The sequence below is a fragment of the Trichosurus vulpecula genome, chromosome 3 (assembly GCF_011100635.1).
Source record: "Trichosurus vulpecula isolate mTriVul1 chromosome 3, mTriVul1.pri, whole genome shotgun sequence".
NCBI classification, from domain to species: Eukaryota; Metazoa; Chordata; class Mammalia; order Diprotodontia; family Phalangeridae; genus Trichosurus; species Trichosurus vulpecula.
The window spans coordinates 12240007-12267744 of NC_050575.1; the positions used below are offsets into that span (position 1 = coordinate 12240007).

General features: G+C 37.1%; 1 protein-coding gene across 7 annotated transcripts in view; it reads left to right on the plus strand.

Moving 5' to 3' along the window:
• EML1 (EMAP like 1) overlaps positions 1-27738 on the plus strand; it is a 312714-nt gene that overhangs the window by 147393 nt on the left and 137583 nt on the right. For all 7 annotated transcript variants that reach the window (XM_036750598.1, XM_036750594.1, XM_036750593.1 and 4 more), the window contains exons 2-3: positions 10194-10376; positions 22048-22180. In XM_036750598.1, the coding sequence (XP_036606493.1) occupies positions 10194-10376; positions 22048-22180 (316 nt within the window). The remainder of the gene's footprint in view (positions 1-10193; positions 10377-22047; positions 22181-27738) is intronic.

Here is a 27738-nt window from a genome sequence, read left to right on the forward strand (position 1 = left end):
AACTGTACAAAGTATTTTATAAATATTATCTCATTTGCTCAAACCCAGCAAGATGGATTCTATTATTACCCGATCTAACAGATGAAGAAATTGAGGCAGGCAGAGGTCAAGTGACTTGCCTAGGGTCACATAGCTATTAAGTACCTGAGTTTGGATTTGAACTCAGGTCTTCCTGACTCACGGCCCCACACTTTATCCATTGTACCTCTTAGCTGCCTTTGTGGAGCAAAGCCATAAATTGTTTTGAATTCTAATTCTGTCTTCCACAGGACCGTGATCATATCAAGTACTTAATAAATGTTTGTTAAATTAATAGACTCCTAGAGTAGGTAGTGATTTCATTGCCACTGGGAATTTTCAAGGTAAAGCTGGATAATTTATAATAAGTAAAACATATAAGTACATAAATAAAAAATAATTTGTGTCACTGTATCAAAACAAGAAAAAGCACTCCACCCATTGCCTAACCTTATGGTTATAAGACTTGCCTTAAATAGAAAACACAGTTTATTGTAAGGTCCATACTTAAAACCTTCCAGTTTGATGGAACCAGAACAAAGCTTACACTCCACTGGCAAGTCTGAATTTGAGGGGAAAGTTAAGAATTTGTTGCAATATGTTAGGCAGTACAGTATCTTTCCTGGAATCCTCGCTCCAAGGTCACTGCAGTAAACAATGTGAAATAATTATGTCTGAAAAGGTAGGAAGGAACAAAATCATGGAGGACATTAAATGCCATTTCAAACTTCTGGGTTTGTTGGAGATTGCCACCTATACCTGAAACTTGGGACAAACAAAGTAGAACAAACCCTGGGTTTATTTCTTGGTACCACAGGGTAAGAGTAGAGAAAGTATCTCTTCTTCCTGGTTCAGTTCATGGTACCCACACTGCGGCTGAACCATGATTTTTCATTGTCTGGACATAACAGGAAAGAGTATGCAGGAAAGAGAGTAAGAATGCCCCAGTGTGGTAGTTTTAAAAATCTTAGGTTCTTTTTTTATTTTGTAAAATGTTAAAATTTTGGTAGAATATACCCAACCAAGAGTTGGCAGGAGAGCTGAAGTGTCACTAGCTGATTGATGTCCGAGCGAAGTTACTGTTTTCGATTCTACATTCTCATAAGAAAGAGGTCATATCTACCTTATATACTTTATGGCATATAATGTTTTGATATTTGTTGTAATTCTTTAGTTTCGAAAGACAAACAGGTCCCAATGAGAATGTCTATTTCCTCTTATACATTCTCTGCAATTCCTGTTATTAGTATTTAATAACCTTTAATATACATGTGTTGGCCTGCCTGGTTGGATGCCATTGATGTGGCTAATTGAGATGTGATGTGATAGAGCCTTTATTTCCACAGTAAATTTATATTTGTATCTGAAAATTAAACATTATGTATCTCTTGTGCTTTAAAAATAGATAAAATATGAAGGTTTGGGAGGCATAAAGGAATTTTTAAAGAAATATTAGTACCTGAAACAAACAAATTCATAGAATAATAGAATCTTAGATTTGGAGAGGACTTCAGAAGGTATTTACTCCAAACCTTTAACATACCTGAGAAGTGATTATCCAGCTTCACCTTGAAAATTCCCAGTGGCAAGGAAATCACCACCCACTCTAGGAGTCTACTAATATAACAAATATTTGTCAAGGACTTGATATAAGCAAGGTCCTGTGGAAGACGGAATTAGAATTCAAAGTAATCTCATTTAATTGATTTCAACCAAAAAGAGCTATTTGGACAATTATAATTTTTAGGAAGCTTTGAACTGAATTCTTCCTTATAGTAAGCCAAAGTCTTCTTTCCTATAGATTCTACTTATTCTTTCTTGTTCTTCCCCATGGAACCAAGGAGAATAAAATTGTGATTCTTCATCAACAAGACAGCCCTCCATACATTTGAAGTCAGTCATCATCTTCACATAAGTCTTTTATTTTTAGGTTAAACATCTCTGCTTCCTTCCTTGTGGAATAAGGTTTTTTTTTAATATTCTCACTAACTTTGTCATCATCCTTTGGACTAACTATAGTTGATTGGTTTCTCTTCTAAACATGTAGCACCCATACCAAGTCACAAGATATGTAGTGACCAGACCAGAGTATATATGGATTATCATTTTTCTCATTCTGTGCACTATATTTTTAATGATGAAGTATAATATTAAATTACCTTTTTGATTGCTAGAACTCATAATTTACTTTCACATAAACAGCCACATATCTCCTGTCTTCTGCTTATGGAGTTGATTTTCAGATCTTTATCTCTGTTCAATTATAATAAAAACTAGCATTTATTTAACATAACTCATTTGATCCTCAAAGTAGGTGCTCTTGTAATCCCCCTTTTACTGGTCTTCTTGATTCCAAGCCCAACACACTATTTACCATGCCACCAGTTCTATCTTGTTCAAGTTAGCTCACCATTATTATGACTTATTGAAATAACTTTGGACTCCAATTTTGTCATCTGCAGTATTTATATATGCTGTTGTTGCTCAGTCATTCAGTCATGTCCAGTACTTCATGACCCTGTATAGGGTTTTCTTGGCAAAGATACTACAGTGGTTTACCATTTCATTCTCTAGTGAATTAAGGCAAACAGAGGGTAAGTGACTTATCGAGGGTCACGCAGTTAGTGTCTGAGGCAGGATTTGAACTCAGGTCTTCCTAATTCCAGTCCCAGTACTCTATCCACTGAGCCACCTAGCTACCTCTACCTTATACATAGTAGGTACTTAATAATTTTTTTAAAATTTACATTTTAATTAAATATCTTTTTTGAATTATAAAATATTTTCTCTTTTTTCTACCTCCTCAATGAAAAATTATAAGGAAAACTCTTGTAACAAATATGACAGTCAAGCAAAACAAATTCCTACATCAGTCATAAATGTTCATTGAATGCTGTGTTTTAACTATCCCCTTCCCTAGCTTCTTGTCATCTAGAATTTAATATAGAATCAATGCTTTCATCCAAGTGACTGATAAATATGTGGAGCAGAAAAGAGTAAAAAATCAGAGCCCTGAAAGCACTCTAGGATGCCATCTAGTAGCATACTGGATACAGTAGGATACAGTAAGATACATCATTACATTTTTGGCCTGCTTAGTAAATCAGCTCTTAATCCACCCAATAGAACTATTTTCTGGCTCATATGTCTCCACTGCATTTGCAAAAAAAAATCATGAGGAATTTTCTTAAATTTTTTTATGAAGTCCATATATTTTATGATCATGGCAAGCTCCTATTTTACCAACCTAATCAAAATAGGAAATGAAGTTGGTGTGATATGCTTAATGAAATATGTATCTTAAAGGATGTATCTTGTGTATTTTAAGGGATGAATCAGGCCCTTTTTAATGTTTACAAAATATTTCTTTAATAATCTATTTAAAAAATTTATCTAGAATTGAAGTAATTTCAGTTAACTTACTGGCCTATGTTTTGAAATAGTCACTTTCTTTTTCTGAAATTGGGACATTTACCTACCTTCAACTGCTTTAGGGTATCTCTAGTCTCCCATGAATTTTTGAAACTCCTAGCAGGTATTCTGCAATCACATCTGCAAGTTTTTTTGTTTTTGGTACCATCTAATGCTGTTTGCTTATGCCAGAAGACCTGAATTCATTAAGGGCACCTAGGTATTTTCTTATCTTTTTGCTTAGCTTGAGTTTCAAAAGGGCCATCCCTTGACTCACTTCTTAAAGAGGCATATTCATTGAATGGCTGTTACCTCACTCTAAGTGAGTACATGAAAAGGCCTGAGGCTAAAAGGGTCGGGGTCTCCCATTGCATCCTGAGTCATCTCCAGTCATCCTGATGAATATCAGGTCACTGGACCCAGATGGCTGTGGAGGAGAAAGTGAGGCTGATGACCTTGCACAGCCTTCCCTCCCGCAAATCAAAGTCAACTGCAAGTCATGTCATCATTTCCCTGATGCCATGGTTCTCTTCGAAAATGAAGGAGAAACACAACTACTTTATTTAGCTTTATATTTTTCAATTAGAGCACTTGTTTCAGTTGAGGGAAAAAAGAAGAAAATAAATGAGTGAAGTTGTGCTGTCAGTGTTATCTCCCCACACATCCCAAGCAGGGAACCTATCCCTTCATCTTCCTTTTGACCCCTGCATAGCTTAAATAATTTCTTTTTGTTGTTTCTAGCATTATCACAAGCCTTAGATCATGCTGGACTTTAGTGTTCCTGACACTGTTCTTCACATATATGAATATGTATATGTGTGTGTACACATGTATTTGAATATATATACACATATACATAGCATTATTATTAAGAATTAACAGTCATCAACAAACTTGAACCTTTCAATATATGAGGGACAAAAAAGAGGAATGTGTAAGAAATCATAAACTTCTGTTACATACTTTGTTTTATTAAAGTATGTATTAAATTTAATACAGTGGTAAAACAATTGCACTATTTGTGTCCCCTTCTGAATTTTTTTCTTTTGAATATTTTAAATGTTTTATAGCTGCTCTTTTATTTCTCTTTTCTTTTGTTTCTCTCACTACCCTCTAACTTCCCTGCCTTCCCCCCACCCCCACCACCTTTATATCAATCAATCAGTAAACCAGCAAGCATTTATTAAGTACTTAATATGTACCAGGCATTGTGTTGAGCCTTGAGAATACAAAGACAAAAGTAAAACAGTCTCTGTTCTCAAGGAATCTATATTCTAATGAAATTATACACATACATAAAGTCTCTACAGAATTCCAACAAAGTCAACACATTGGCCATATCTGAAAATGTCTCATTCTGTGCTTCTAGCCCACTATCTCTCTAGTCAAGAGGTGGGTGGCACAATTCATCATTATGAGTCACAGCATTCTGTAGTCTTTTTAAGTTAGTGAGTCCTTCAAGTAAATTCTTCTCTTGGTTCTACTCATTTTCTTCTGTACTATTTCACATAAATCTCCCAAGGTTTTTGAATCCTACCTGACAGTATTACTATCTTTTGAATATTAACATCATAGCTTTTTAAGAATCCATTAAGCTCTTAATGCTTAAAATTGTGCAAAGACTTTTGGGCCATCTTGCATTTAGTTATATTCATGCACCACAATTTCTTCATCCATTCCTCAATTGATAGGTACCACCTTTTAAAGTTCTTTGCTATAACACATTTATATTGCAGTTATTTACCTTATCAAATGCTGCTTTACCCTCTGTCTTTGATCTCTTTGAAGTATATGCCTAGTGGCAGTACTGTAAGATTAAATCAATCAAAAACATTTATTAAGCACCTGTTATGCTCTACACACTGTGCTAGGTGCTAGGGAATACAAAGACAAAAGCAAAAATAAATTATTCCTTCGAAGAGTTTATAGCCTGCCTGGTTGGGAAAATATGTACATATGTAGGTATGTGAAGAATAAATACAGGGTGATTGCATGGCGAAATAGGGAAAGGCCACATACAAAAGGTGCTGCTTGAATTGAACCTTGAAGGAAATTGGGGGTTTTGAGAGATGAAGGGAGGCATTCCAAATAGAGGAGGCATCTAATGTAAAAGTCAAGGTTTTATTATTCATTTGTATTCTTCCTTAGTCACCTGCCCTTCCTTCCATCTCTTGTATGTGTTCTTTTAAAACCTGAGTTGGCTGAGGAGTAATATACCTGGTTGGCCAAAGTAGTAGGTTTGAGTTCTCATCAGAATCTACAATAACTACATTGCCAGAATCTTGTTCTTAAGTGCCTCCCTTATCCCCCTTTAATTGACTTGCCTTTTAAATTATTAGAGCTCATACCGGTATTATCTGTTAATTCTTGAAAATCTATGGAATATGTAATTATCAACTATGTTGGAGGTTAGAATAGATGAGTTGTATTGTCCCATTTAACTCTAAAATTCTGTAATTCTGTGATGCTCTGGAACTCGATGGCCTAAACCTAGAGTAAGGGGGTTGGGGATAAGCATTAACATACTACCTACTTTGTGCCAGACACTGTGCTAAGAACTTTACAAATATTATTTAATCCTCTCAATCACACTGGGAAGTAGGGGCTGTTTTTATCCCCGTTTGAAGAAACTAAGGCAAACAGAGGTTAAGTGACTTGCCCAGGGTCACACAGCTAGCAAGTGGCCAGACCATGGATGGATAAGCCATTTCACCTCTCTGGGCCTCATTTTCCTAAACTGTAAAGTAACACGATTAGGCCTAGATTGCCTCTAATTTTTTTTTAATTTAAATTTATTTATTTAACATATTTGGTTTTCAGCATTGATTTTCACAACAGTTTGAATTACAAATTTTCTCCCCATTTCTACCCTCCCCCCCCACTCCAAGATGGCTTATATTCTGGTTGCCCTGTTCCCCAGTCAGCTCTCCCCTCTATCACCCCCCTCCCCTCTCATCCCCTTTTCCCTTCCTTTCTTGTAGGGCAAGATAAATTTCTACGCCCCATTGCCTGTGTATCTTATTTTTTAGTTGCATGCAAAAACTTTTTTTTTGAACATCTGATTTTAAAACTTTGAGTTCCAAATTCTCTCCCCTCTTCCCTTCCCACCCACCCTCCCTAAGAAGTTGAGCAATTCAACCTAGGCCACACATGTATCATTATGTATAATCCTTCCACAATACCCATGTTGTGAAAGGGTAACTACATTTTGCTCCTTCCCAACCCATCCCACTTTATTGAATTTTCTCCCTTGACCCCGTCCCCTTTCGAAAGTGTTTGTTTTGATTACCTCCACCCCCATCTGCCCTCCCCTCCATCATCCCCCCCCTTTTATTTTTTTTTTATCTTCCTCCCTCTTCTTTCCTGTGAGATAAGATACCCAACTGAGTATGTATGGTATTCCCCCTCAGGCCAAATATGATGAGAGCAAGGTTCACTCATTCCCCCCTCACCTGCCCTCTCCCCTCCTCCCACAGAACTGCTTCCTCTTGCCACCTTTATGTGAGATAATCCACCCCATTCTATCTCTCCCTATCTCCCTCTCTCAGTATGTTGCTCTCTCATCCCTTAATTTCCTTTTATTTCTTTTAGATATCTTCCCTTCATCTTCAACTCACCCTGTGTCTGCTCTCTCTCTTTTACATATATATATATATATATATACATATATAAAAACACACACACATATATATATATACACATACATACACATACATACATATACACATAGATATATACATACATACGCATTCACCTATATATATATATATACATAAACATATATATGTATATATATATATGTATATATGCATATTCACTTCAACTACCCTAATACTGAGGTCTCATGAATCATACACATCATTTTTCCATGTAGGAATGTAAACAAAACAGTTCAACTTTAGTAAGTCCCTTGCAATTTCCGTTTCTTGATTACCTTTTCATGCTTCTCTTGATTCTTGTGTTTGAAAGTCAAATTTTCTATTCAGTTCTGGTGTTTTCACTGAGAAAGCTTGAAAGTCCTCTATTTTATCGAAAATCCATATTTTGCCTTGGAACATGATACTCAGTTTTGCTGGGTAGGTGATTCTAGGTTTTAATCCTAGCTCCATTGACCTCCGGAATATCGCATTCCAAGCCCTTCGATCTCTTAATGTAGAAGCTGCCAGATCTTGGGTTATTCTGATTGGGTTTCCACAATACTCAAATTGTTTCTTTCTGGCTGCTTGCAGTATTTTCTCCTTGATCTGGGAGCTCTGGAATTTGGCAACAATATTCCTGGGAGATTTCTTTTTGGGATCTATTTGAGGAGGCGATCGATGGATTCTTTCAATTTCTATTTTGCCCTGTGGCTCTAGAATATCAGGGCAGTTCTCCTTGATAATTTCTGGAAAGATGGTATCTAGGCTCTTTTTTTGATCGTGGCTTTCAGGTAGTCCAATAATTTTTAAATTATCTCTCCTGGATCTATTTTCCAGGTCACTGGTTTTTCCAAGGAGATATTTCACATTGTCTTCCATTTTTTTCATTCCTTTGGTTCTGTTTTATAATATCCTGATTTCTCATAAAGTCACTAGCTTCCACTTGGTCCAATCTAATTTTTAAAGTATTTTCTTCAGTGGTCTTTTGGACCTCCTTTTCCATTTGGCTAATTCTGCCTTTCAAGGCATTCTTCTCCTCATTGGCTTTTTGGAGCTCTTTTGCCATTTGAGTTAGTCTGTTTTTTAAGGTTTTGTTTTCTTCAGTATATTTTTCAGTATTTTTTTGGGTCTCCTTTAGCAAGTCATTGACTTGTTTTTCATGGTTTTCTCGCATCCTTCTCATTTCTCTTCCCAATTTTTCCTCTACTTCTCTAACTTGCTTTTCCAAATCCTTTTTGAGTTCTTCTATGGGCTGGGGCCAGTTCATGTTTTTCTTGGAGGCTTTTGTTATAGGCTCTATGACTTTGTTGTCTTCTTTAGGCTGTATGTTTTGGTCTTCTTTGTCACCAAAGAAAGAATCCAAAGTCTGAGACTCCATCTGGGCGCGTTTTCACTGCCTGGCCATATTCCCAACCAACTAACTTGACCCTTGAGTTTTTCAGTGGGGTATGACTGCTTGTAGACTAGAGAGTTCTATGTTCCACGTTTGGGGGGGAGGTGCCAGCTCTGTCACACCAGCACTACTCCTTCCCCAAGAACCCCCAGTCCGGACTGGGCTTAGATCTTCAGCAGGCTGTGCACTCCTGCTCTGATCCACCACTTAATTCCTCCCACCAGGTGGGCCTGGGGCCAGAAGCAGCAGCAACTGTAGCTGCCCCACCTCCGCTGCCCCCGGGGCTGGAAGCCGAACCGCGAACTCCTTCCACTCCTCCTTCCACTCCCGCAGCTTTTCCCACTAACCTTCTCCGCAGTCTTTGGTGTTTGTGGGTCGAGGGGTCTGGTAACTGCCGCAGCTCACATATTCAGGGCGCTAGGGGCCCCATCCGCCCGACTCCAAGTTTGGTTGTTCCACACCACTCAGTCTGGGCTCTGCTCCACTCCGTTCCCAGCTCCCAGCTCCGTGTGGGATAGACCTCACCCAGAGACCATCCAGGCTGTCCTGGGCTGGAGCCCTGCTTCCCTCTGCTGTTCTGTGGGTTCTGCCGTTCTAGATTTGGTTCAGAGCCATTTTTTATAGGTTTTTGGAGGGACTCGGTACGGAGCTCACTCTAGTCCCTGCCTACCAGCCGCCTTCTTGGCTCCGCCTTCGATTGCCTCTAATTTTAAGACTGAATCCTATGATAATCCCTTACATCTTATAATATTTTATAGTTTCCAAAGTCCTTTCACACATATTATCTCATTTGATCCTTAAGAATATTCATCAATATCACAGTAACTCATATGTTGCACTTTATGGTTTACAGCACACTTTACATCCATTTTAACATCTATGTGACCCAGTAAAGGTAGGAGTAATTATCTCTGTTTTATAGATGAGAATACTGATGTTCAGAGGAATTAAATACCTTGCACTAAAAATCTAATAATAGTATAATTAGAATTCTAGTTAACTAGCATTGTAGTAATAAGAATTCTAGTGATAGAATTATTAGTAATAGAATAATAACATCCAGCTTTTCTGACTCCTATTTCAGTGTTCATTTACAATATCATGAATGGTAAATAACTCAATGGCAATGACAGAAGCAAGTGTGAAAATGAAGTAGATGGAACAAAAATTTGAAGTCCTACATACCTTAATCTCTTCATGCAACGGAAGCTAAAGTGATTTATGTCATATGATTTTAGAATAAATCTATTTTTGCATTTCATTTTTATTTAATTTTCCTAGTTTGAAAGAGGTATATGAATATAATTAGTATAAATTTCTTCTATTTTCATGTCATAGAACTGTGACTTTATTGGTTTGGATACTGCCTACATCAACACAGATTAAAACTTCCCCATTCAATGTGTTAAATATTCATTAAATAGTGATTATTTAATGAGTTTGTATGACCAGAAAACCCCAAGAAATTCATTACCAGGTTGCCAATTTCCCAATGACAAGTCTCTCCAAACCTGACCTAGTCTTTGCACAACACACATATAGCTAAGCCTTTACTCAAAGCCTTTGTAGCTTGGTGGGACCTGGTAAAGCTTTTGTTCTGCTGGCATAATATTAGAGTGCCTTGGACCATCCCCAATGTAGGCTGAACAGTAGGAGGAAAATTTAGTAGAAGAAATATTTCTTGGTCTAGTTTGGGGACATTTTGTCATATTTTTGTATATCATTTGATGTAGATGACAGTGCTTCTGCTGCAAGTAGCATGGAAGTAACTGATCGGATTGCTTCACTGGAGCAGCGGGTCCAGATGCAAGAAGATGACATCCAGCTGCTCAAGTCAGCTCTGGCTGATGTAGTCCGACGCTTGAATATTACTGAAGAGCAACAGGCCATGTTGAACAGAAAAGGCCCTACCAAAGGTAAACATTTCAGATATATGCATTGTAACATAATTGGTCTGTATGGATTCTTGCTGTATTTTGAATGGACCATGCTTTTAAATTGGCAAATTATTAAAATGTCAAGCGCTCTATATTTAAAACCCTCTAAAAGTCCCCAATGACCAAAGTACAGCATGATTTTGTTTAGATTTAAAGTGAATTCTAGCTATTATACATACCCTTCATCGTGATAAGTGTACCATAAATAGGTCTGTCTCTTTGGGGAATATTGTCTTGTCCTCTTAAAAAGGTGAGCTCCAACTTTACCACCTGCAATAAATCTTCCTGATTAATGTCTACCAACTCTAGGGATGATAATAATAAACATATTTTAAGTTTCACAAAAGCACTTACCTTAAAACAATCCTGTGAAGTTGTTTATGCAAGAATTGCTAACTCCACTTCACAGATAGGGAAACTGAAACTTAGGTAACTTGCCCGTAGTCACATACCCTAGCCTCAGGACTCAAGACAAAATGATCTGACTCTGAATTCCATCCTTTTTCATTGTACCATAATCATTCCCTTACTATGGTATGTCCATTGAGCACTTTATGTGCTCATTTTATATTGTAACTTTCTTGTCTTACTTGTCTTTCCCATGTTACTCTGCAACTGTTCTCAGGTTATTTCGTTTGTGTATAATTTGTCTCCATGTCTAGCTTATAAACTATACAAAGTTATTTTCTAGGATTTAGGTGGTTTTTTTTTTAATCTTTGAACTCTTGTCAGCTTTTCCTTCCTTCCCACCACAAATACCTAATAGGGTATTCTGCAATTTTACAAGTTTTCAATGATTTTTAGTGACCATTTTCCACCCTTGAGTCTCCTAGAATATAACACATAAGGAACACCATTTTATACTTAAATAATTTCTTTTACACTCTTACTGAAAAATTTGAAAATAGGATTTTATAAGAGGTCTGTCCTGTTATTACCGTACGATCCACTTTTTATTTTATTCATTGTAAGAATTTTGCCAGAAGAACTGTCCAATGTAACGTCCCCAGAGGGGGAAAGGTGAATATTAGCTCACAGATAATTTATGGCTAAGAATTTTTAAAATTCAGGCAAACAAATAAATATAAAAATGTTTAATAAATTATTTCACAGAATATGTATATATATGTTGAAGTTTTATTAAAATTATTGGCTCCATTTTTACATATTTGTAGTAAATTAATTCTTTCTTTCAAGGTAATTATTACTAGGTACACAAGGCATATTTCTAAAATTTCAACATTTCTTTTAAGTTTTTTGATTTGCCGTACCAAAATATAAAGTAATGTACAACCTGGGCTATTTTAAATGCTTTTGTTACTACTCAACACTTCAGGAACAACATATAGTGATCATTGCTGCTTTGCATACCACATATACGCTTGGATTCTAAATGCTTATATGTCTTTCGTCCACAGTTTTTCCTTTAAATTAATCTAAGAATTAGCATAAAATATTAGTCCTAGGAGGGTTGTTTGAGGAAATTGCTCAGATATTTCTTTGAGTTATGAGCAAGTTCTCATTTAAAAAAGAATACTTCTATGCAAAATTATTTTTTAAATATTTTAACATTAATGAATTCAAAGTACTTTGTCCAATTTAGCCTTGCATAAATGGAAGTGAGTTAGACAAAATGTAAAAATATTATACTAGGCAATAGTATATTGGCAATACTATAAAAAAATATGAAGTGATGGTGATGTCTCAGTGACTTAGAAAGTAGAATGAACTGTCTTACAAAGTAGTCATCTCCCCTTCACTGGAGGCATTTAAGCAGAGAGTAGATGACAGATTGTTAGGAACGTTACAGAAGCAGTTCATGTTTCAGGTAAAGGTTGTTCTAGATGACTTCTGGGGTCCTTTCCAACTCTAAGATTTTATCGTTCTCTGAGTGGAGCATGAATGTTCTTACTTAACCACTATATGTTAGTACAAATTAGGAAGAAAGAGAAGGTTCTTACTCAGCAGAAACTTTTTCTTGCTTTTCTTCCTGATAGAATACAGACAAGTTCATTTGAAGAGAGCTTTGCTCTTCTGGGAAGCTGATAGCTATGATTTTGCTGCCTGATCTATCAAATAAAAGAGAGGCCTTTTCCCCCTACTCAAGGGAAAATTTAGAAGGACTCGTTATTACCACTTTTTATTGTTTTGTGATATGTAGGCTGTACTTTTGTGATATGGATTTAAAGCATATTACATGGAGATTTTTCTAAGTTTTCAGGCTCTGACCTGAAATCCATAGTAGCCAAAGGGATCTGAAATGGAGATTATATGATATAGGGGCAAAAGCATTTGATTTAGAGTCACATGACCTATATTCAAGGTTGAGTTCTTCTCCATACTGTCTGTGAGTGTGGGCAAATCGCATCACCTCTCTTGAGCCTCAGTTTCCTTCTAGCTCTAACTCCTATAAGCCTGTGATACTCAATCCTTAGAGTTACATGGATTCCTTGTACAGAGGTATTATTAACTTTAACTATACAAACAGTATGGGGTTTTATATCATAAATAGGGACTTTATAACTCAAACAGAAGGGGAAAATATTGCATTATTCCTCACACCACAGTGTGTCTGTTTTTGGATTTATTGTCCAAAAAGATTTTCTAATTTTTCTTGCTTTATATAAGTTCATTAAAGTTTGGTATGGCTTCTTTCCTTTCTACTTATACTTCCATTTACAAATTATCTGTTGCTGTTAATATTAATAGCCACATTAACTCATAGATCAGAATATGACTAAAAAAGCATCTGCTAGAGAGGCCGATAAACATGTCAGTCCTGCTGTTTAGGTAAGACAGCAAACCAGCACAATCTGGAAAATACACTAATAGCTGCTGACCACAGCGTAACATAACTGATCTAGTAGCTATTACGTTAACATATAACTCATTACTTGTCATATTTTAAATCATATTTTAAAAGAATTATTAAAGTTAATCCAATTATAAACAATATAATTAATAGGCAAATAAATTAATAAATAAATAGGTGCTCCGGCTAATTCAGTCACAACTACAATTTAACAGATTCAGTTCAGCAGATAATTTGATTCCTGCCATATGTAAGGTAATGAAATCAGTCCTTGCTCTTCCTTATATTCGATTGTGTAAATATAAGGGACAACTTCCTAATGATTACAGGCGTCCAGAAGTGGGATGAGTGGCCTTGATTAATGGTGAGTTTTCCATCATATGAGGTCTTCGCATGTTTAAAATTTTGAGTGAGGGGCAGAGTTCCTGTTTAGATATGGGCTTGACTAGATGGCCTCTAAGATTCCTTCCAGCTGATTCAGTCACTTGAAAGGGAGGTCCCTTTTATTCAGGATTAGATTTGACTTTCTAACTAGTCTGGAGTATAATATGATGCCTTTAGCTTCACACTTCTATGAGATGCTAAGCCCACAAGGCTCTACCAGAATTTGTTAGGTCAGAAGACAAGACTCAAGTCTCCAGCTCTTTGCTGTAAATGATATTGAATGTTTAATTTATTTTTGGAAGAGGAAAAGGTGAAGATTGGTGAGGAAATGACTCATGCTCCTGGTTAACTAAAGTAAAGGCTTTATGACAAAATGCAGTGAGGGCCAGACTTTTCTTCTATTTTTTTAACATTATTGTCTTCCTCTTTCCCCTTAAACTAAATCTTTTGAATGAAAAATAATGTTCCCTTTTTCTTTGTTACCTTTATTTGGAATGCTAGATTTTTATCAGTTTTTTAATCATTAGTTGCCTCTCTGTTTAGGTAACGGCAGCTCTATAAGGGACTATTTAAGTACTAGACCTGTTACTTCACTGATGTAAAGAATTTCTCGATGAGGACGCTTCTTCTGGATGAATACATGTCATAGTCTTAGAAAGTTGCCTAGAGCACTGAGAGATTAGGTGAACTTGCTCAGAGTCATATAGTCAGTATGTTTCAAAGGCAGGTTTATACCCAGGTTTTCCTGACTTTGAGACCTCTTGTATCCACTATACCATGCTGGTTCTACAGGAGACCTATATTGAAATATAAAAATATTGTTGATAACAGCTAATAATCATTTTAATAGACCTAGACAATAGATATTTTTTAAAAACTTAAAATTCTTATATAGCTTTTTAATGCAAATTTAAATGTCAAATTTCAGAAATTGAGAATGAATTTAATTAACATGTTTATGTTGTTGACATTAAAATTAGTTTTATATATTAGTTATTATATTATTAGTTATTATATTATATATTTATATTAGTTTCATTGTACTTTAAATTACCATTTCTCCACCTAATCCTCATCCATTTCAATTTCATAAAATCATTTTACCTCGGACAGAGTATCAATGTAGGATAAAAGTTCTTAACATGTAGAAGAGATATGAATCTTTGTGAAAGGGCTAGACCTAGGTCTTTTATATTTAATTTGACTTTAACAAGGGTGTCACATGAGACTGTCATCGTCTGACCTGCTCCTGGATCCTCACCACTCATGTGACTTAAACAGAAAACATTTTAGCATCAAATTTCTGAGTCAAAACTCTATCACAGAATGCTAAAACCCAGAAAGATTTACTAAAATGTCCAGTTGTTCTGGTCCACTACAAATATTCCACACTGCCCAAAATCCTTAATGCTTTTTCAAATGAGGTTGACCATAAATGCATCTCCATAATCGCAAAAACAGAATGTTGGCATTAATTTTGAGAAATACTTACTTTATTACACCAAGGATCTGTGATTTCATTCATGTGGGTACTTCCATAACTGATACAGATCACAGGTCCTCAGTGACTTTAGTAGATGCAGGAGTTCCATCAATGTTCCAGCTACCTCTGTATCTTAGCTGTAAACAATCTATTCTCAGGAACTTAAGTCTCCAACCTGTGTTCAGAAAAGGAAAGGGAAAATCAGAAGTCACTTCAGAATTGAAGGTCCTAGGACTCCACTTTTGGACTTATCATGGGCTTCTATGAATCACTATTATAGCTTATCTTAGGGCAGGATGGAGAAATTATTCTTTCCGCCCTCCCACTCCTTCCTGCATATACCTTGCTGCATTCTTATCTGGAAGCCTAGAGAAGGGAGAACACGGGAAACTGGCATCTCATCTCAGCTTTACCTATCATGAAGGAGGGATAGTTCTTCTGACCATAGTCCGTTTTCCCTGATTCTCGGGGAACATCACCAGTCACAGGGAACCAATCAGATGAGCTCCCTGTATCTTCTTAGCGATGTGCAAGAGTACATGCATACCTTCATTAAAGATGATCTCCCAGCCAACACCCGTATCCAATAATGTATTCACATTGCTAAAGTTACTGATCAGATTGATCAGGGGTTCCCATAATCTCTCTTACGTTAGGAAATGTTGACAAGGTGGGGCACATGCAGAACAATGGCACCAAAAACCATGCCATTTGAAGATCAGTTTAATGATGATAATAATTATTGTAAAATAACAGTAATAATAATGATATAGCGCCAGTAGCACCTGGGCCTGTGTTTTCGCTGGTGCAGGCAGCTCAGAGGCAAGCAAACTTTCTTTACAGTACAGGTTAGCACTTTCTCTGCACCTTGAGTCATGTGGAGTTGCCTAGAGCGCTGAGAGAGTTGACCTTGCCCAGAATCACGTAACCCACTGTGTGTATATCAGATCTTCGGGGCTTCAAGTCTAGCTCTCTATCTGTTATGCCCTTTGTTGTTCATTCACTTACTTCAGTTAAGTCTGACTCTTCATGACTCCATTTAGATAATAATGTGGTTTTCCATTTCCTTCTCCAGCTCATTTTACAGACTAGGAACTGAGGCAAACAGTGACTTGCTTGTGGTCATGTAGCTAGTAAGTGTCCTGAGGCCATATTTGATCTCAGGGCTTTCCAACGCCAGGGCTGGCACTCTATCCATTGCACTGTAGCTGCCCCCATGCATGCCCTACTATGCCATGCTGCCTTTCAATACTACTATATTAGTAATGGGTAACATTTATATAGTGCTTTAAGATTTGCAGAGTTCTATACATATGTGATCCTGTTTAATCCTCATAATTTCTGTGGGGAAGGTGTTATTATTTTATCCATCTGCAGATGAGGAAAAAGAATTTGAGAAATTAATAGACTTGTCCAGGGTGCTGAACTAGTAAGTATCTGGCGCTGGTTTCTAATTCAGGGTCTTCGTAACTTCAAATCCAACCTCTCCTTCAATTAAAGGAACTAAGGATATTTAACCTAGAGAAGAGAATATTAGGAGTGATTTCTAAATATCTAAAGAGAATTCATGTTTAAGAGAAGGAGATTAGGCTTACTGTGTATGTCTCTAGTGGATAGAACTAAGATCAAAGAGAGATTATTGGTTCAAAATAAGGAAAAGCTTCCTAACAATTTGAGCTTCTAAATGATTTGAGCTGCCTAGAGAAGAAGGAAATTCTCTGTGACTCAAGGTTTTCAAGAACTACCTTTCAGACATCTTGAACTAGATGTCCCTAGACATCTTAAACTCACTATGTCCAAAATGGAACTCATTGTCTTTCCCCCTATGACCTCCCCAACTCCTACCTTCCCTATTGCTGCAGAGGACAACAGCATTTTCGCAGTCTCTCAGGTTTGCAGCCTAGGAATCATGCTGGGTTCTTCAATATCTCTTGATTATATCCCCTTCCCTACTCTGACACTACCACTACTTTAGCATAGGCCCTCATCGCCTTATACCTGGATTATCGCCATAGCCTGCTGGTGGGTCTATCTACGTCAAGTCTCTCCAAATTCCACTCCATCCTCCATTCAGACACTAAAGTGACTTTCCTAAGGCACAGTTCCAACCAAGTCACACACACCCCCACCACTCTACTCAATAAACTCCAGTGACTTCCTGTTGCCTCCAGGAATAAGTAAAAAATACTCTGGCCTTCAAAGCCCTTTACAACTTAGCTCATTCTTATGTTTCCAGTCTCCTTACAGTCTTGCTCCTTGATACACACTCTTCTGCCTAGTGACACTGGCCTCCTGGCTGTTCCACAAATAAGAGACTCCATCTCATTGCTTAGGGCATTCTCTTTGACTATCTCCCATGCCTGGCATGCTCTTCCTCCTCCACTCTGACTACTTGCCTCTCTGTCTTCCTTTAAATTCCAACTAAAATCCCATCTTCTACAGGAAGCCTTCCCCTCAACCTCTCTTAATTCCAGAGTCTTCCTTCTGCTAATCATCTCCTGTTTATCCTGTATATCACTTGCCTTGCACATATTGGCATCCCGTTTCCCCCAATGGATTATAAGCGTCTTGAAGACAGGGACCATTTTTTGCCTCTTTTTGTATTCCTAACACTTAGCACAGTGCCTGGCACCTAGTAGGCACTTAATAAATGTTTATTGATTGTTTGATTGAAGAGGCCAAATGACCATTTGTAGAAAATGTTGGATTAATTGATTAAGGTTTAGTTTATATGGCCTCTAACATTAAGAATCCTAGTTTAGGTATAGAAGAATTTATTAGTCTGCTTTGGATCTTCATGATTTTTGCTGCCCTATTACTTTCATACAAATGAAATGAATAAAAAACATTAATTACTCATTATATGCCAGGCATTCCTTAGCTCTGGGTTTATTGATACAAAACCAAAGATAGCCCTTGCCATCCAGGAGCTTATGTTGTGATGGGAGAAACAACACACATGGGGGAGTGATATCAAGGGAGAGATACTTGGTTCAAAAAGTTATAAGTACAGAGAGTGAGGTCACAGGGCTGTAGATTGACACAACCTTTTTAATTCATTTGGTCATAGTTCATTGTTCCAGACCTAGAAAGCAGGTGAAGAATTCCTTCTTAGATATGGGGAAGAAGCAGGGAGAAGGAAGAAGGGAGAGGATGGTGTGAAGAAATTCTTGTAGTGGTAAGGAGGCTTGGAGATGACCAGAGAGGACGGAGTGAAGTGAAATACGACTGGAGCTTTCTTGAAATAGGATTTTAAGAAAGGCAAGTCAGCAGTCAGGGGAGTGAAGTTCTTCCGAAGTTCTTCCAGGGCCTGGTCTCAGGCGTTTGGTGAGGAGGCTACAGACAAAGTAACCAGATAGGAATGACAATCTCATTTTTTAAACATATAGTACTTTCATTTGATAGAATCCAAATATTAGAATTCCCCTCTCCCTTTTTTGGATTACCAGATCCTGGACCCTCAAGAAACAAAATAGCACCTAAAAACTTAAGTACTGAAAAGAACAATTATTTCACTGGTGTTGGTACTCTCTTCACAGAAGCAGATCAAAGTTCCTCTGTGCTTTAATAGGTAATCTTGTTAAGTTGTTGGGGCTAAAATCTTTCTGTGACTTGTTGCCCAGGTCTCTGGTGATGAGCCTTTCTGGCCTTAGCTAGATTGGTTCTTCAATAAGCACATCACCTAGCCCATATTTAACTAGGCTGGTTGTTGGACACAGGAATACAGCCTAGTCCACACTCAAAACCTGTCTTGGCAGGATCTACTAAAACCTGTGCTCTGCTGACATAGCCTTCAAAAATTCATAATAAGATAATATTATAATAATTCATAAAAATTCATTTAAAATTTCATAAATAAATGTCATAATGAGGCACTGGAGTAGGACAACAAAGCTTCCTTTAAATAAAAAATTCAGAAATCAAAATAACCCATAAGATCTTAGAAACTAATACTTCTTTAATTTTAGCTGCTTCTGATAAGTAGGAAACTGAGTTTTGTGCCTTTCATAATGGTTTTTTGCTCTGTAAAGGATTGATCCCTAAAACATGATTGTTCATGAATAAATCTTTTTACTCAGGTATGTATGGTACTTGTTCACATTTGATACCCTATGATATTTTTAGATCCTTCTATATTTGAGATTCTTCCTTTTCAGGAAAAAACCTCTGCTTTTGGTGGTGAGATTTTATGAATTAAATGACTTAATATTTACTTATTTTGATGATAATGATTGATAAAATAAAAATGAAGGTAAAATTGTATATCTGATTAAAATAAAAATAGTGGTAATGGTTCATATTTAATAATAATAATAGTGCATTTTAGATGATGATTAATTTCAAAATTCTTTCCTTATAACAACCATATGAATGAACTAGATATTGCAATTACAATTTATTATTTACTATTTTGCACATAAGGAAACTGATGCTCAGAACCATTTTGTCCATAGTCACATGACTAATGAGTTCTATATCAGGGGTTTGAACCAATGTTTTCTAACTCCATGTACAGTTCTCTTTCTACTGGACTATAAGACAGAATAATTAGGCCCTGCCCCAGTGGGAGCCTTTCCAACTTCATTGTTATTCTGAAAGTGTTTTCTAGTAAAAAGGCTCTCCTTCCAAGCAAGATGATAATGGTCTTCAGAAAGAGAAATAAGACTAGAATCAAACTGTTCACTTCCCCTGTTTCCCTTCTCCCGGAGATAATGTAAAAATTTTGAAAGGGAGCCACTTTTTGATATTTGAAGATTACACATTCCATCAGAAGGTGTTAACAGTCCAAACCATGGCTGTTTATCCATCTCTGATTGTTTTGTACTCACTATTTCTTACTAATTAAACATCTTGTTCTTTCTCTTTGTGGCTCAGAAATTTAACCTGCAATCTAACCAATAAAAAATACATTAAAATGCATCCTTTTCTGGAAACAAGATTCTATTTCCTAATAAAGTGTCATTGCCCTTTTTTAATGTGATGTCTTCTCTTTAAAATTATAAAATTATATAAAATTGTAAAATACATCCTTTTGATGTTAGTGGGCAGCTTAACAAAGAAAACTAAACAGAAGGTATTACAAATATATATTGTATGCACATATTTTCATGGCTTCAAAAGTCTTATTCTTTTCATTTCTTTATTTTCTTGGGTGACTACAATTAGGATGCATTCATGCTGTCCTTTCTTGTTTAAAACTGTTGCTGGGTGCCCCTAGGATTTGGAATAGTGCTTATATAGAATATATATTGGATTGAGGAAAAGACAGATGATGATCAATTGGTAAATCTCTAAAGAACCAATTGGAAGAGTAGGTATAAACTTCATAGGGTATCATTAACTTGCCTGCTTTAATCTATGTAAACTATCTAGGAACATTTTTAAAGTGTAGGTTTTTTTGGATAAAGCAAGAATGGCATTTTTTCTCCTGGCTGTGAATCTTAAATTTTAATTCAGGGAGAGATGTTTCCAGGGAAATTGGCTTCTGGAAACCTTCCAAAACAAGAATTATTATTTGTAAATAGATGGAAATGCAGCATAATTATTTTTAACATTTCCATTTATAATCGGTACATTTATAAATAAAAATTTGGTTTGTAGATTTCTGTTTACTTAATTAAATTAAGGTCTCTTTTAGTTTTGACCTTATATGCTTTATGATTTTAGTATTCTTTTTATCTCTTATAGTCAATTGTCCGTGATCCTAAGGCTCTTTACATTCTTAGATGCTATGTTCATGATTCAGTTTATCCTAGTATAAACTTATATGCATTTTCTAGCTTGGACAAAAAAAAGGGTTTGGGAAAAGTGTGCTGAATGATGCAGTGTGTAATTTCTTTCTTTTGAGACTTCAGTTCATAGTTTTTCAGAGAGGAGCCTCTGTTTAAAATTTAGAATCAGTTTTATTTATTTTTGTTTTCCACATTATGTGGAAGGTGAGTGCCCACTGAATGTATGACACTTAGCTAAGTCTTACTTTCTTTTCATTTACAACAATTTTGATTAGAATCCACTTCTGTTTCCTTAGGTGATTCAAGTAATCTCCATATTTACTCCATATTGTTAGTTTTTTAGAGCTAGTTATAGAGATTTGTAATCAGTCATCAGATATTTGCAGAGCATTTAATACATGCTCGGTACAGTGCAAAAAGATAAGAAAAGGAACGTTATCACTGAGTGCACAGAACAGAAGTCTAAGGTTTTTCTTGGGGTGGAGAACCTAAGTCCTTGAGGCCACATGCAGCCTTCTAGGTCCTTGGGTGTGGCCTTTTGGACTGAGTCCAAATTTTGTAAAACAAATCTTTTTATTAAGGAGATTTGTTCTGTGAAGTTTGGATTCAGTCAAAGGACCTAGAGGCCCACATGTGGCCTCGAGGTCACAAGTTCCCCAACACTGTATATGCATAGGGAATGGAGCATATGTGATGATCTGGAAAATTAGACTGAGAAGGAATGGTCAGACAGGTAGGAGGAAAATCAGAGGGATTAGTGACATGAAAGCAGAAGAAAGAATCTGGGAAGGAGGGTTGGGAAGAGGGATGGTCGACAGTATCTAAAAATGCAGAAGGATCAAGGAGAAAGAATGAGACTCTGGCCTTTCCTGAGTACCTCTTATCATGTACCCAAAATGGTTGGTGGTACCCTCACCTTTCGGAATTTTAAAATTGTGGCTTTATAAGAATTACCCTGTTGGTTCTATAGGACATTTACCATATTATACATAATAATGGATTTATGAGTTTAAATTGAAGCAATTCTGTCTATACAGGCAAAACTCATTTCAAACAACTCATTTTAAATGTGACACTAAATTTATTCTGAATTATTTCTAACTCAGATCAATGAGATTAATTAAACTCTTCTGGTGTCTTTAATGTATATATTTTTTGACCTCCCCTATAACCCATATAAAAAATATATAATTACCTTCATGCAGCAAGCTCTGATTTTATTTTCTGCTTATATTATAGTAAGACCCCTCGTACACACACTGCCTTTAAGAACTACTGTTAATAATGGAACTGTGTTACCAAAGAAACCAAGTGGCTCTCTACCTTCCCCTTCAGGGGCCAGGAAAGAAACCGTTTCACCAGCAACTAAAAGGTAGGCAAAAACCAGAATTATATATCAATGCATTAAATGCTCCTTGAAAAACTACTAAATCTATTAAATTTTTAATTGAGTGTTATTTTCTCTTTTAAAAAAATCACACCTTAAAAATAATAGTCTAATAGTTAAAGCTTATAAAATGTTTTAAATATTCAGTGATATGTCTTCTTCAGCAAGTATTAGAGTATTTCCTGATCATCCAATTCTTCTTTTTAGAAATCATTATTTACCAATTAAATATTGTCCATTTAAAGCTTTTCTTTATTTTTTACTTCAAATTCTCTTTGCAGAAAAAGGTATGCCTTATATATGAATAACCTTAAAATTAAAAATCAATTTTTTTACATAGTCTATATTTGGAACAAGCCATTCTATCTAAATTATGCTAGTATTTGGTTTTTACCTGTGTTAGTAGGTAATTGGAGAGTTTAAAGTTGTACATAACAGCTGAAGGACCAAACTCCAATATTCTTAGCCTGGATCTAGTATATATTTTCTTGTGAGTCCTTTTATTATGTCATAAGTTATTTCACTACAAATTTATGTTTTATGAGCCCATTTCTCTAAATTTTGAGGGTTTGGAAAATTAAGTATGCAATGAATTGTCACTAATACGTTATATATGTTAATAATGATATTGCATAGCCATAATAATATCAATAGTAGCTTATATTTATAGAAGACTTTATGGTTACATAACTAACCTTACTAGGTGGGACATGTGAAGAACACAATGATATCACATAGGCATGTTGACGTTATGTCATTTGATCTTCACATTAGCCATTTAAGTAGCCAGTATAGATATAATCTCCTTTTTTGCATTTTAAGATATGAGCTTCAGAGACTTAAAACCAGGTCTTCTTCTACATCAGTAATAATGCCTCATGTATTTATGTAATGGTTTAAAATTTAAAAGACTTTCTTAAAAAAGCCTATTAGGTTGAAAATAATAAATAGAATTAACCTCATTTGTAGAGGAAGAAACTAAAGTTCAGAGTTTGTGGCTTGATCAGGGCCACACAGCTAGGACTCGTCAGACTGGATCTTCTAACTCCAGGGTTCTTTCCATGATGTTACAAAACATCTAAAAGTCCTCTACTGCAGTTCTGTTTCACCGAGTAGTGTATGTTAAGAACACAAGTGAATTTGCAGAATCTGTCAAAGGGAACTCTTTATTGACATTGACGGTTTTGGTTTTGTCGTTATATCCCCAGTGCCCAGTATAGTATTGGACTCAGGTACTTAAATGATTGTTCAATTGAAAATATTTATCAACTGCATAGAGTATTCACATATAGTGCATGAATTTCTGTTTCAGTGAACCAAAAGGTACCCTAATGGCTTGAAGAAGTTGTTTAAGTCCTTGATTGAGGAAATGACTTAGACCCTGGAAAATTAGAACCTGGCTCAATGATTGCATTTTCTGAACATAACAAGCTACTACATGAAGAACTGTTCTGTGTCAAAGAGTTTTTGAGCATACAGGTGCACGTCTTGAATGAATAATACACACATTTTAAAGAAAGTCACTTGATCTTAGATATGGATAGTCTTGCCAGTTAGTTTTCTAAATGCTTATTAAGATGTACTTTTTGGAGTAGCATAACTAATAAAAAGATGAGCTTGCCTCTGTAAGAATGGGCAAAATGATTTGAAAGTAACTCTGAACTCTTTTGGGAGACATTTGGAATATGTAATAAAGGAAAAAATCTTTTTTTGAGGATAAGGAATTAAAGCAAGGCAATTTCTAACTAAAAGTGACAATTTAGATATTTATCATGTTTTGGTATTAATGGTCGTTTGATATCACATCTTACTGGCTTAGGCACTAGTAGATGCTTTAGAGGCATATTTAATCATATAATATTTCCAGCCACATGGCATCGTGGTAAGGGCAATGCTTTGCAAACTGTAAGGAGGAATATAAATGTTAATCAATATCAGTCAGTAAACATTTATTAAGTACCTATTATGTGCCAGGCTTGTACCAACCACAGCTAAATGTGAGTTTACTTTGATAAAGGCAGTTTAGCATGATAGAGAAAGAAGTAACCTTGGAGTAAGAAAGACTAAAATTCAAGTCCTGCTTCTGCTAGCTTTGTTAATACTGGCAGGGCACCTAACTTCTGGGGCAAAACTATAAATTACCGATGAGTTATTGATCCACATTGATGAAAGCAGATCTGTATTTGGAATGTTGGAACTGTCTTGTATATATTCTGTGTGTGGATGTGTACTCCTTACTTCAAGGCTGCCTCTGCACTTCTTGGGCCATACTGCCTCTGTTGAAACAATAATAACTCACATTTATATGGTGCTTTGTAGTTTATGAAGCACTCTCCTTACAACATTGTTATGAAGTAAGATGCATGATTAAATACACCTCGGAAACACTATCGTTTAAGACAACAGGATATGAGATTAAATGACAAGGGTAGCAACACATGATGCCTTCCTAAACTGTGACTTTTAGTTGGAAATTATCTTATTTTAATTACCTGCTTTCAAAAATATTTCTTTACCGCAGATTTTAAGTTTAGAATCCTGTGTTTTCAAATTATAATGCTCTTCTTATAATGGCAAAGAATTGCATGTTTATTTTTATTTGTATGTTTATATATGTTTATGTGTATACATACACATGTATGCATATACACACATGTTTCAGTATTTCTGTGATCTCATCAGTTGTGAATATTACCTTCATTGGTGCACTGAAGATTTTTGAGCAGAAAATTGACAAAGGGAGTATTACCATAAAGGAATACATTTTGTAAAAAACATATTAATGAAGAGGAGTGTGCTGGAGTAGTAACTAAGTATGACTTTAGAGGGTTTTCATAAACCTTTTCCTTCTTTCTTTCATTTACCCTGATGTTCATGGATTGTCTTGAGGACTCATGTGTAATTGCAGTCTGAGAGTACAGCAAGAGGAAAAGGCAGCAAGGGGGATGAGCTAAGTAATACAGTGGGTTATTTAGAACCCTTCTGTGACTTTCCCACATGACCATTCAACCTTTTCTTGACCCTATGGTAGCCATCTTCTCTGCCCCTTATCAATTGGCCAGTCTTTTAATGTCACAGAAACCTAGATTTCTCCTGAAGACACTTTATCTCTTCTTACCCTCTCCAAGGTTAACTTCTCCATCTCTCATCTCTCTTGATACACAGGTGCTGGAGGCCATAAATTTGGTTCTTATAATTCTCATTTTTCTTTTAAACCACTCAAGAACCACATGTTGTTATTTCTACATTCTCCTCAAATTCCAACAAGTTCTCTGTCTCATGTTGGATCTTTTTCCTTAGTTTTGCAGTATTTATTCTAAGATGCCTAAACTCCTTTATTAGATCTGAAGACTTTATTTCCTTTTGCTGTTGATGTTTTCTATTGATTTATCTGTTTATATTCAAGGTCTTTGAATTTTCTTCTTAGATCTTTAGTAATTTCAGCCTTTTCCCCTTATTTTCCCATATTGCTAGTTTTCTAACTCCTCCCCCCTCTGATGGTGGTTTCCCTGGAAGCTGTATCTCAAAGCCTTTCAGCATCCTTCTATACTGGACAATTCATGGTTCGCTAGCCTAGATCTCTACCACAAGTGAATTTGGGGGGGTTCAGAACTGAGCACAGCTGGATACAATAGTGGAGGGCCACATAACCCCCCCTTCTCAAATGCACTTGAAAAAGGAAGACCGGGGTGGGGGGCAGAGCCAATATGGCACTGTAAAAGGAAGGAACTACTGGAGCTCTCTCACAAATTCTGTCAGATAAACCTAAAAAAGTGAATCTGAGTAGATTTGAGAGAGTTAGAAGCCACTAGTAGACTGAGAGGGGTAGGAGCATCAGGAACATGGATCCAGCACCAGACCAAACCAACCGGGAACAGCAGAGGAATCCAGCCAGCACGCTGGTGAGCGAAAGCCAGAGCAGGAACAGGCCCAGGGAGGAAGTACTGGCTACGGCCTGATCAAGCCCCAGGCCTCTCAGCCCAGGACAGGAGCGCAGAGCCTGAAGCTGCGGGAGCAGCTAACCCCGAGGCCTCCAACCCCAGGCAAACGCAAGGGCACCAGACCAAACCAACTGTGAATGGCAGAGGAATCCGGCCAGCCTGTGGGCCTGGGAGAGCTCTGGGTGAGCGAAACGCCAGAGCAGGAACAGGCCCAGGACAGAAGTACCAGCTACAGCCATGATCAAGCCCCAGGCCTCTCAGCCCAGGATGGGAGTACAGTCGGAGTGCAGATCCTGCAGCCGCGGGAGCAGCTAGCCCAGAGGCCTCCAACCCACAGTCTAAAGGTTTGAAACTCACCTTCTTGGATTCCCTGTAGCCAGGATGTACAGGTAAAACGGCTCATATCCCTCCCTTGAATAAACCCAGAGAATAAAACCTCAGGAGAAACAGAGGAGCCAGAAGGGGGGCTTCAGTAGTGAGAGAAGTGGGTGAGAGGGCCCTTCCTGTGGTGGTGGAAGGAGACTAGTGCAGGAGGAGAGGTGTCCCAGCAGCCCTAAGCAGAACAATGAGAGTAACTGAGCCCCAGGGGGTGGAGCTAACTAACATCAATGCCAGGAACCCAGACTTGGCTTTTCACAGCCAGGGGAAGTGGCAGACACCAGAACAGACAAGAGATGAGACCACCCATTCTGTAGAACAGTTCTGGGGAAGAGGAGACCCCGCAGCAGTCAGACCACCCCTCCCCCATGCCGCCCAAAACCAGAGGCCATAGCCCATAAAGGTAGATCCCAACACAAGAAACTTGGGACGGAGCCCCCTGAGTACCAGGAGCAGAGATCCAATTCAGAAACCAGGAGGGGAAAAAAAAAACCACTGTGAAAAGGAATAGCAAGAAGCTTTCAAAGATGATAGATTCATATTATGGAGACAAGGATGATTAAAATACCATTTTAGAAGAGGACAGCATGTATACTACACCCACATCTGAAACCTCAAAAGGGAAAGTGAACTGGTCTCCAGACCTAAAAGTATTATTGGAAGAACTCAAGGAGGACTTTAAAAACAAAATTAAGGAGGTAAAAGAAAAAAATGGAAAAAAATTCAATGAGGAAAACAAATCTTTAAAAGGTAAAAAAAAATCAGGGAACTGGTTAAGGAAAATCAGAATATAATTGGAGAAAATCTCATTGAAAAGTAAAATCGAGGGAGGAGGAGCCAAGATGGAGGCTGGAAAGCAGGGACTTGCGTGAGCTCCCCACCTGGTACCTCCAAAAACCTGTAAAAAATGGCTCTGAACAAATTCTAGAACTGTAGAACCCACAAAATAGCAGAGGGAAGCAGGGTTCCAACCCAGGACAGCCTGGATGGTCGCTGGGTGAGGTCTGTCATGCACGGAGCTGGGAATGGAGGAGAACAGAGCCCAGCGTGGGCAGCAGCAGGACCAACCATACCAGGAATCAGGCAGAACAAGCCCTAGTGCCCTGAATCAGTGAGCTGTGGCAGTTACCAGACTTCTCAACCCACAAACACCAAAGACAACAAAGCAGGTTAGTGGGAAAAGCTGCGGGGAACAGAGTGATAGGAGTTGGTGGTTCAGCCACC